We start from the raw sequence: 10,000 nt of genomic DNA, 5'->3' as shown, positions 1-10,000 counted from the left end.
TGTGTGTGTGTGTGTGTGTGTGTATGAGTGTGTGGGTATGAGTGTGTGTATGTGTGTGCACGAGTGTGTGTATGAGTATGTTTGTATGTGTGTGTATGAGTGTGTGTGTATGAGTGTATGAGTATGTTTGTGTATGAGTGCGTACGAGTGTGTGTATGAGTGTGTGTGTGTGTGTGTGAATAGATGATACCCCAGGATGTACCACATACTAGAAGGCTGTATATAAAGTAAACGATATAACAGAATCATGTATTTAAATATGATCTGGTTTTCTTTTGGGCCTTAATGTGTTTGTCTCTTTATTATTTACATCATCATGTATCTCTTGTTTCATGTATGTATGTATGTATGTATGTATTTATTTATTTATTTATTTATTTATTTAATCAATCAATCTTGATTTCCAGCGCTTTATTTGTACGTTTATTGGATCCCTGTGTGGTGTTTATTTGTTCGATGGCACACATTTAATCCCCTCAGTTAAGTTCACTGGAAATAGCTGTGTTGTTTATCCACAACAAAAATGGCGCCCGGAGCATACTATGTTCAGCCAGGCGACCAATCAGAAATCAGTGTGGCTCTGTGACTAATAGCCAATCAGAGCTCCCAGAACTCTTCTTGAAAACATGTCGCCCATGAAGCTGTGTGTTCCAGGCAAGTGAATGTCTTAAACACTTCTATTCTGTGTTTGGTGTTACGTTTAGCGGCTGGAATAGTGGGTCAGGTGTTTTACTGACACGTCCCGGTGCTGTGCGAGTTGTTTTGTTTTTATTTCTGTAGATTTAAAGTGAAGTTCAGGGCGTTTGACTGAATCATTAGCAGTAGCAGAAGCACCACGCACGCGCAGCAGCACCACGCACGCGCTACAGATTGTGACTTTTTTCAGGTCAAAATGTTTAAAACAACGTGTTTTTATTAGAAGTTTGTGGCATCGATGCGCTGATGATTATTCGCTACACATGCTGTGTTCGTGCACGGGGTGGGGGGGAGGTTTGGGGCGTGGTGCTGCTGTGGAGTTAAAACTCTTCTGTTTTCACGGGAAAGTGAGCTCGTTGCGTGAAGCCCCGCCCACCGCCCGTGACTGTGCTCGAGCCTAACATTCCGTTCTCCGTGTTTTCACCGTGTTCCAGGTGAGCTGTCACATGCAGGCACCAAAATGTAAACGTATAAACGAGATGCGTTTAAACACGTCATGAGTTCTACCCAAGTGTCTGTTAGGGACAGGGCAGGATTTTACGCACGAGGGGAGGGGCTCGGGGGTGGTCAAGAGGACGTGCAGGGGTGGGGCTCAGGGGGAAAGAGGAGGTGCAGGGGTGGGGCTCAGGTGGGAAACAGGACAAGGTGGGGTCGGTCACATGCCTACCAGCCTGTGAATACAGATGTGTGATTCTTAGAGAGAGGAACGAGTTTGCGTACATGCGCGCGCGCGCGTGTGTGTGTGTGTGTACACTGTGCCTCGTGTCATCCTGTATACGTCATCATACAGACTGCATTATGTTTCATTAAAAATCGGCATCTGTGTTTCAGGTGAAAGGCTTTGCAGTGTGGAGGACTGCATCTCTGGAGCAGGCACCTATCAGCGGCACGGTTCCATTTACGCCTCGCTGGCCGGCTACGTGCTCAGGAGGAACGAAGGCGAGGAGGTAAATTCCTGAGCAAGAATGAGACACAGATGTGTGTGTGTGTGTGTGTGTGTGTGTGTGTGTGTGTGTGTGTGTGTGTGGTGTTTGAGCAGACATGACCACTTTAACACTTCGTATCTTCAGTGGAAACTCTTCAGTTTTTCCAGATTGTAAAAGATCTAAACAAAATTTTTGTTTCTGTTTGTTGTTGTCGTCATAGTTACCGGTGATTTCTGTAGTTAAAGAGACTGAAGCACAGCTTTTACCTGACGTCGGAGCCATCGTCACCTGTAAGGTAGGTGTGCGTGTGTGTGTGTGTGTGTGTGTGAACGAAAGCCTGTGTATCTCCAGTCTGTAGAGTCTGAATCCAGGACTACAGAAAAATCTCATGCAGGTTGAGAAATAAAACCATACTGATGACTCCAACATCTGCCCAGCTGTGTTTGTGTTTTATTCCTTTTGCAGTATTTCAGTATTAGAACCAATCAGCACTCATCTGAGCTGTTATCTGTTCCTGCTGAGGATGTGTTAGACTCAGGCTCATGGCCAGAGAGGGGGGGGGGCATGTCGTTTTCATGAATAATCTTTAAACCCCACGAGCCTCTAATGGCAGTGGTGTGAATGACTTGAGGGGTTGTCATGGCAACAGAGAATCTGAAACCCGGCACTTTTTTTTGTTATGTAACAGTGTGAGACGACGCTTTAGCACCATCTGTGTGTGTGTCCTGTTTGTATTAATGGTGTGAGTTTGTGTGTCCAGGTGACTAGCATCAACCCACGGTTTGCTAAAGTGCACATCCTCTATGTGGGATCTACTCCTCTTAAAGACAGGTTCAGAGGAACCATCAGGTACACGCACACACACACACACATATATATATATATATATACACACACACACACACACATATATATACACACACACGCACATATATACACATACACACACACGCACACACACACCAGTAGCTGTACATCAGTGTAAACTGATTCTCTCTATCTCTGTGTAGGAAAGAAGATGTGAGAGCGACAGAAAAGGACAAAGTGAGGATGGTTTCTGTGGAATCACTAAATCAGTTCAGATGGACGAATAAATTTACCCCGAGCTGTATTTTTAACGACGGATTTTATTCGTTTCCTTTTGACCTAATAATATTTACCCCCTGCAGGTGGAGACGTATAAGAGTTTCAGGCCCGGTGACATCGTCCTCGCTAAAGTGGTATCCTTTAATCATGTGACCTGCCTGGGCATGTGCTATTGTCTGATGTTGTGATGTTGTTGACCCTTGACCTCTTCGGTCAGATCTCACTGGGTGACGTGCAGTCGAACTACCTTCTGACCACGGCGGAGAACGAGCTGGGCGTGGTCGTGGCCCACAGCGAGGCAGGTGAGTGGACACGCCCGCCCCATTCAGACGTTGACTCTACTGTCGGGTTCTGATTGGATGGAAGTCGGTGATTCGTTGTGTAGATCAGCAGAAGTGTTTATCGTTTCTATAGCGACGGTGCACTCAGGGGATCTCGAACCGCAAAAGATCCAGATTAAAATCTCATAAAAAAAACCCCAACAGAAAACCGCTCCATTGTTGTGTCTGAAGGTGTTTATTTACACATCAGGACACACGGAGTCTCCAGTGTAAGAACCTCGTAACAAAGATTTCTGTCATCTATTAACTTCAAAAGATCTGCACGAGAAGGCGAGTGTGTTTGTCAGACAGGAAACTAGTCAAGTGTGGTTGTGTTAACGTGGGTGTCGTAGCTGCTCAGTACAAACTCCTACTTATTTACAGTGACACCTTCCACATCAGAGACTTTTATTCAGGACTGTTTCAGAAAATCTCACTGCAATCTCGTGTGTGTGTGTGTGTGTGTGTGTGTGTGTGGTAGAGCTTTAGGTAGTAAGTGTTTACCAGCCTGGAATTTAGGTGGGAGAGAGAGATGGTGTGTGTTTGTGTTAGAGATTGTGTGACAGATCAGACTGTGTGTGTGTTAGAGATTGTAACAGAGATCAGACTGTGTGTGTGTAAGAGATTGTGTAACAGATCAGACTGTGTGTGTGCAAGAGATTGTGTAACAGAGATCAGACTGTGTGTGTGCAAGAGATTGTGTAACAGAGATCAGACTGTGTGTGTGTTACAGGAGTACAGATGGTTCCCATCAGCTGGTGTGAGATGCAGTGTCCTCGAACACACAATAAAGAGTTCCGCAAGGTGGCGCGAGTGCAGCCGGAGTACCTGCAAGCGTGAGCTGACCTTTACCCCCGGAACACACAGCTTCATCACCACACACACATGCTGTGATGTACACACACACACAGCTGGAATTCCTGGAGCCGATCTTAGCTTATAATAAGTTTACTGAGCGTGCAGTCAGAAAGCATCGCACAGACTCGCTCCTGTTAGCTTCATCCTCATGTGTCCCCCCCCCCGGCTCTTTCTGCTGTCATGTTTATTATATTTTTTTATTCCTTCAGTGTTCTCCAGCCTCAGTACTGAACATGACCTGCTAACCACACGCTCAGATTTCACTTGTCCGTCTGTTTGTTTTTATTCTGAAGTCTTCTGTACTTTTCTGCACGGTGTTAATTCTGTACATAGAGAAGTGTTGAATTTACAGCCTGAATAAAGTGAACCAGAACTCAGTGATGGAGTTTGTGTTGAAGCCGAGAAGAGAAACGAGAGAGACGTTAAATTTACATGCTTTTATCTCCTCTAGAAAAAAGAAAACTGTTGTTTCTCACATATAACGTTGCAGTTCAGTGTCTCTCTCTCTCACACACACACACACACACACACACACAGTGTCACTCGTCGAAGCGTGTGGAGTTCTCACTCCGAGCGTTGATGTCGATATGAAACTTTTTATCGGACGAGGCGGAGAACCCGAGCCCCGCCCCTCGGTTCTGGAAGTCCATCCTCCGGTTCTGTGCGCGCTCGAATTCTCCCAGAAGGCCTTGCTGCAGGTTCTGCTGGCCCTCGGTTCCTAAAGCCATGTTGAAGCGGCCGCCGCTCTGCCCCGCCGCCTGGCCGCCTTTCTTTAACCCCCCCATCAGCCGAAGGAACTTTAGCTGCCGCTCCGAGCTGTCGAACTGCGCCGTGTCCCACTGACCGTAACTCTACACACACACACACACACACGTTACAGATATCTCACCATATCTTTACACATCTGGATTCTGATTGGTCAGAATGTGTTGATTCATTTTCTTTATCGTTTCTTTGGTAACATTTTTTTTTAGCACTGACAAAGATTCCTCTTAGTCAGAACGTCTCAGATTGTTTCTATAGTAACACCTTTTTAGCACTGATTGAAGATTTAACTTAAAAACTGTGTGTGTGTGTGTGTGTGTGTGTGCAGACGTACAGAATTGGATTGTGGTTCTTGATCCTTCTCTAAAGCAGAAGTCTGCACCTGGAAAACCACACAGTGATACATCAGAGATGAGTTGTGTGTGTGAGAGTGTGTGTGTGTGAGTGTGTGAGAGTGTACGTGAGTGTGTGAGAGTGTATGTGTGACTGTGTGTATGTGTGAGTGTGTGAGTGTGTATGTGTGTGCGAGAGTGTGTGTATGTGTGAGTGTGTGAGTGTGTATATGTGTGTGCGAGAGTGTGTGTGTATGTGTGTGAGAGTGTGTATGTGAGAGTGTGTGTGTGTGTGTGAGTGTGTGTACGTGTGTGTGAGTGTGTATGTGTGAGTGTGTGAGAGTGTGTATGTGTGTGCGAGAGTGAGTGTGTATGTGTGTGCGAGAGTGTGTGTGTATGTGTGTGAGTGTGTATGTGTGAGTGTGTGTACGTGTGTATGTGTGTGTCTCCACAGTGGTGCTTTGTTAAATCATTTCATTTATGAATCAGTTACTCTGAAAAACTCACGTCTTCCTCCGTCTCTCTTTCCTCCTCCATTTCATCTCCTTTTCCCTTTCTCTTCTTCTTTTTCTTCCTCATCTTTTCTCCTCCATCCTCCTCCTCCTCCTGCTGCTCTTCTCCCGGTGCTGCGTTCGTCTCTCGTTCGTCACTTGCGCCGCTCTGCTTCTTTTTCTTCTTTCTCTCCGTCTCTATGTTCAGCTCGATTTCTGTGGTCTCGTCTCCTTCTCCTCCGCTTTCTCTCTTCTCCTTCTTTCTTTTCCTCTTCTCTGATTTCTCTGCCGTTTCTTCTCTGATGCTACCTGAGCTGCTCTCAGAGTTCCTCTCGGATTTCTTCTTTTTGGACTCTTTCTCTTCGCAAACGTCCTCCGTCTCCTCGTCTTCTTCGTCCTCTTTTACTTTCCGCTTCTTTTTCTCTCCTGCTCCATCTTCCCCCTCCATCTTTTTGTTCTTTTTCTTCTTCTTCTGCTTCACATTAGCGCTCTCATCCCTCAGACACTCCTCAGCTTCATCCTCCTCCAGCTCTTCCTCTCTTTCCTCCTTCTTTAACTTTTTCTTTCCTTTTTTCCCCAGAACTCCTTCATGCCTAGTTTCTATACCTCCCTGGCTCTCTTTTTCTTCTTTTGCTTTCTTCGTCTTTTTCTTTCTATCCTTTTCTGGAACTCCAACATCCCTCGTTTCTATACCTCCTTCCTTCATCTCTTTCTCTCTGATCTCCTGTAAAATCAATAAAATCAACAAGTAATTAAACTCACAGCTTTGTTTGGGTTTTTGTTAAGAAAAAAATTTTTTTTTTTGACTATTTGCTAAGATGGCCAAAAGTATGTGCACCCCTGATCATTTCAGATTTATTCCCCTTCAATGTTATATTAATCTCCACTCTTCTTGTCTCCTCTGTTAAGACTTTCCACTGGAGTGTGTGTGTATTAGTGATCATGCAGCTACAGAGCATCAGTGAGATCAGACTCTGATGTTGATGAGACTCCAGTTGCAGTTCATCCCAAAGGTGTTGAGTGGTGTTGAGTCAGAGTCAGGGCTCAGTGCAGGACACTCGAGTTCTTCACTCCAACCTTCACCTCCTCCACACCATGGAGATCTTCATGGAGCTGCTTTTGTGCACAGGGACATCGTCATGATGGAACAGTGTCTGAGTCTCTTAATTCCAGTGAAGAGAAATGATCAAGTTAAAGACATTCTGTATAACTGTGTGATCAGACTTTGGTGAAGACATGTGATGGTGACAGAATCCTGTAACGCTCTGTGTCTGACGCAGCTTATTGACTGACACACACACACACACACACACACACACACACACACACACACACACACACACACACACACAGTGTTTAGCTGGGAATCTTGTATATTTTTGGCCAGTTACAGTAACATGTCAAACCATCATCACAACATTGTAGGTCTGTGTTGTGTGAGTGAGTCACGTGGTGTACATTCACTACAGCCCAGAAATAACACTTTACTGAGAGACCTGCAGGTGTGTGTTCAGCTCAACACACACCAAGACAACACACACACATACATACATACATACATACATACCAACACACACACACCAACACAACACCCCCCCCACACACACCACATACACACCACATACCAACACATACACACCCATATATGTATATACACACACACACTGCGTCTGTGAGAGAAACACTTTAGCACACACGTTAGCCGCCAACGCAGCGTGTTCGCATGGTTTATATAAACACGCAGATATAAAACACACATTTACTACAAAGGAAACGCTACTTACTGAAAGACTAGACGCCGAGGAGAAAATACTCACGCGCTGCACAACGCGGAAGTAATCCGGAAGTGCTTCGATCGACTTCCTCCGTAGCAACAACAATCGGAGAGAAATCTTTAGCATTAAAATGTATGATGTTTTTTTCTTTGGTTTATTTTATTGGTCATTAATGACCAGAGACACATATGTTCACTTTTACAAAGTTTAAAGTGTAAAAAACCCAAATGTTAAATGTAAACAATGGGATTCTGCTGAAATGTATAATTATTATTATTACAGCTCATTAAAGTGCAGCTTGTGTAATTATTACCTTCAGTTTAATAAATCATTTCATTAGAAAAGCAAAGCATCTCCTTTTAATAATCCCTACATTTTGGCCCCATGTTGTAGATACACACTTTACTGAAGACGTCTCATGGTTCATTCATTCATTCATTCATTCATTCATTCATTCATTCATTCATTTCCTACCGCTTATCCGAACTTCTCGGGTCACGGGGAGCCTGTGCCTATCTCAGGCGTCATCGGGCATCGAGTCAGGATACACCCTGGACGGAGTGCCAACCCATCACAGGGCACACACACTCTCATTCACTCACACACTCACAAACTACGGACAATTTTCCAGAGATGCCAATCAACCTACCATGCATGTCTTTGGACTGGGGGAGGAAACCGGAGTACCCGGAGGAAACCCCCGAGGCACGGGGAGAACATGCAAACTCCACACACACAAGGTGGAGGTGGGAATCGAACCCCCGACCCTGGAGGTGTGAGGCAAACGTGCTAACCACTAAGCCACCATGTCCCCCCTCATGGATTATTATTATTATTATTTTTATTATTATTTCGCCAGCCAAATCTCATGATCTGTATCAACATGAGACTGAATGATATCCATTTAAATTAAAACCACATTCAAGGTCAAATCTCTGCGTTTCTACTCTGTATGTAACATTTTACAGAAAAGTCACGTGACCTTCAACACGTGTAAACACTTAAAGACCTCATGTGGTCTGTTTCAATGTGCACATTTGTTCATAAGTAGCTCATGAAGAATGCTCTTGAAACTGTGTGTGTGTGTGTGTGTGTGTGTGTGTGTGTGTGTGTGTGTGTGTGTGTGTGTGTGTGTGTGATATAGGAAATACGGTACCGATACTGTAAAATAATTCGATTCATGTTAAAACATTAAAAAAAATATTCTCTATGTCTAAAATACTCCAAAGATGTATGTAAATTTCTGACTGTATAAACTATGTGAACTTTAAACCTTTAACTCAACTGTAAAAGAAAGACAGAGCCTTTGAGTGCCGTGGTTAGCTTTATTGTCAGAGGAGACATTGAAATCAATTAAACTGCACCATATTGTATCTTAGCACGACTGAACTGTAGGAACGTTAACACGTGTGCAACCATTAACTTCTGTCCACGTCAAAAACCCAGTCCATCCTCCACAAGCTCCACCCCCACCGTGATATGAAATGGAACAGTCCAGAGTCCAGACAAAGGAACGACCATGTCTGTACAACGTACAAACCAGAAGAGGAAGGGGGGGCATACTGGAGGTGATGAAGAAGAAGAGGAAGAGGTGAAGGTGGAGATGATCCCGTGATTCCTCGGCGGACAAAATCAGGATCTTTCTTCAGGATCCAGAACAAATCTTCATAAGTTTTATACCAAAGCGTGCAGGAATTACACCACTAACAACGACTGGCCATTAAACAAATGTGTTTGTTAAAAAACGAAAGCACGGACAACGTTACGACCCTTCGTCTATTTAAAGTGCTACTCATATTATTCAGTTACTCATACTAGAAAATAAGCCTAAATCTCAACACTGCTCACAAAATAGTTACAAAAGGAAAACAAAACGCCAAACCATTGAAAAAGATAGAAAATAATTCACTTGAGAGAGAGAGAGAGAGAGAGAGAGAGAGAGAGAGAGAGAGAGAGAGAGAGAGAGAGAAACTATTCAACATCAAGGCTGGAAATGAATGAAAGTATGCATTAGTACAGCATCATGTTTTAAAGTGCACAGAAACACATCCCTGAATAGCAAAACAAACCCAAACCCCACAAACTCTCCACTTCAGCCTTTATCCAGACTACAGCCTTAAACTCTCACACAAGTCTTCAGTAACCTGTGTGAGAACTAAAGAAACAACACAACAGAAACAGCAACAGAAAGTTACGCCGGCGTCAGGAAACGGTCACATTTTCTGATTGTCTTCATCCCCGTGTGAGGAGTCAAGGAGCTGATTTTAAACGAGATTAAAAACAAAGGCTTGGATTTAAACGACGTGACGTTATTATCGTGATTACAGACTGAAGTGTTGTCGGTAAACTTCTTCCCAAATAGTGCTTTATAGGAAACGCAACAGGCAGAACTGGCTAGTTGAAGTGAATACAGTACTGTCACGTCACGGCAATATCATACGAGCTGCTTCACACACACAGGCTTGGTGCTTTCTTTATAAAAAAATAAAAAGAAAAAATTAATAACAATATTTTTTTTAATCGTACAGGAATTAAAGATGGAGAAATGCAGACGCTTTGTAAATTAATGGTGCTGGTGGAGTTTTCACTAAATTTTTCTTTAATTAACAAACACACACACACAAAACACACACAACTTAATCTATCTTTGTTCCATCATGTTTTTTGGTAGATTGGAGAAAACTGGAGAACATATGAAACTATTTGTTTGTTTGTTTGTTTATTTATTCCTTCCTTCCACTCGCTGTCACT

General features: G+C 43.7%; 3 protein-coding genes across 6 annotated transcripts in view; 1 reads left to right on the top strand and 2 right to left on the bottom strand.

Annotated features, from left to right (window-relative positions):
• The first annotated feature begins 511 nt into the window (after positions 1-511).
• Positions 512-4,263, top strand: exosc1 (exosome component 1). 2 transcript variants are annotated; one of them, XM_047803624.1, is made up of 8 exons: positions 512-654; positions 1,528-1,643; positions 1,843-1,917; positions 2,383-2,471; positions 2,633-2,666; positions 2,792-2,842; positions 2,926-3,010; positions 3,744-4,263. In XM_047803624.1, the coding sequence occupies exons 1-8, from the start codon at positions 627-629 to the stop codon at positions 3,866-3,868; spliced, it is 603 nt and encodes a 200-aa protein (XP_047659580.1). In that variant the 5' UTR covers positions 512-626; the 3' UTR covers positions 3,869-4,263. The 2 variants fall into 2 exon arrangements, with proteins under 2 accessions (XP_047659580.1, XP_047659581.1); XM_047803625.1 differs by having other exon boundaries at positions 515-654; positions 3,762-4,263.
• A 45-nt stretch (positions 4,264-4,308) lies between these two features.
• On the bottom strand, positions 4,309-7,390 carry knop1 (lysine-rich nucleolar protein 1). Of its 3 annotated transcripts, none has more exons than XM_047803583.1 (4): positions 7,259-7,390; positions 5,491-6,198; positions 4,986-5,033; positions 4,309-4,737 (listed from the first exon to the last, which is right to left on the bottom strand). In XM_047803583.1, the coding sequence occupies exons 1-4, from the start codon at positions 7,373-7,375 to the stop codon at positions 4,426-4,428; spliced, it is 1,185 nt and encodes a 394-aa protein (XP_047659539.1). In that variant the 5' UTR covers positions 7,376-7,390; the 3' UTR covers positions 4,309-4,425. The 3 variants fall into 3 exon arrangements, with proteins under 3 accessions (XP_047659539.1, XP_047659540.1, XP_047659541.1); XM_047803584.1 differs by having other exon boundaries at positions 7,292-7,390; XM_047803585.1 differs by lacking the exon at positions 7,259-7,390 and adding an exon at positions 6,313-6,514.
• Positions 7,391-8,560: 1,170 nt separating this feature from the next.
• The window catches only part of gprc5bb (G protein-coupled receptor, class C, group 5, member Bb), a 9,116-nt gene continuing 7,676 nt past the window's right edge, over positions 8,561-10,000 (bottom strand). Inside the window, exon 4 of the mRNA XM_047803578.1 lies at positions 8,561-10,000. This exon is cut by the window's right edge and continues 2,227 nt beyond it. The gene's annotated coding sequence lies outside the window, so the exon portion shown is untranslated.

Source organism: Tachysurus fulvidraco, chromosome 18, assembly GCF_022655615.1.
Source record: "Tachysurus fulvidraco isolate hzauxx_2018 chromosome 18, HZAU_PFXX_2.0, whole genome shotgun sequence".
In the NCBI taxonomy this organism is placed as follows: Eukaryota; Metazoa; Chordata; class Actinopteri; order Siluriformes; family Bagridae; genus Tachysurus; species Tachysurus fulvidraco.
This window is presented reverse-complemented; position numbering and strand designations above follow the sequence as displayed.

Excerpts from the sequence above, each read along its gene's own strand:
- exosc1 (XM_047803624.1), top strand. The coding sequence starts at position 627 with ATGTCGCCCATGAAGCTGTGTGTTCCAG. Across the intron at positions 2,667-2,791 it reads GAGCGACAGAAAAGGACAAA|GTGGAGACGTATAAGAGTTT; the intron begins GTGAGGATGGTT and ends TACCCCCTGCAG. Across the intron at positions 3,011-3,743 it reads CGTGGCCCACAGCGAGGCAG|ACTGTGTGTGTGTTACAGGA; the intron begins GTGAGTGGACAC and ends AACAGAGATCAG.
- knop1 (XM_047803583.1), bottom strand. The coding sequence starts at position 7,375 with ATGCTAAAGATTTCTCTCCGATTGTTGTTGCTACGGAGGAAGTCGATC. Across the intron at positions 6,199-7,258 it reads CCTCGGCGTCTAGTCTTTCA|GAGATCAGAGAGAAAGAGAT; the intron begins GTAAGTAGCGTT and ends TTGATTTTACAG. Across the intron at positions 5,034-5,490 it reads AAAGAGAGACGGAGGAAGAC|GTGCAGACTTCTGCTTTAGA; the intron begins GTGAGTTTTTCA and ends GTGGTTTTCCAG.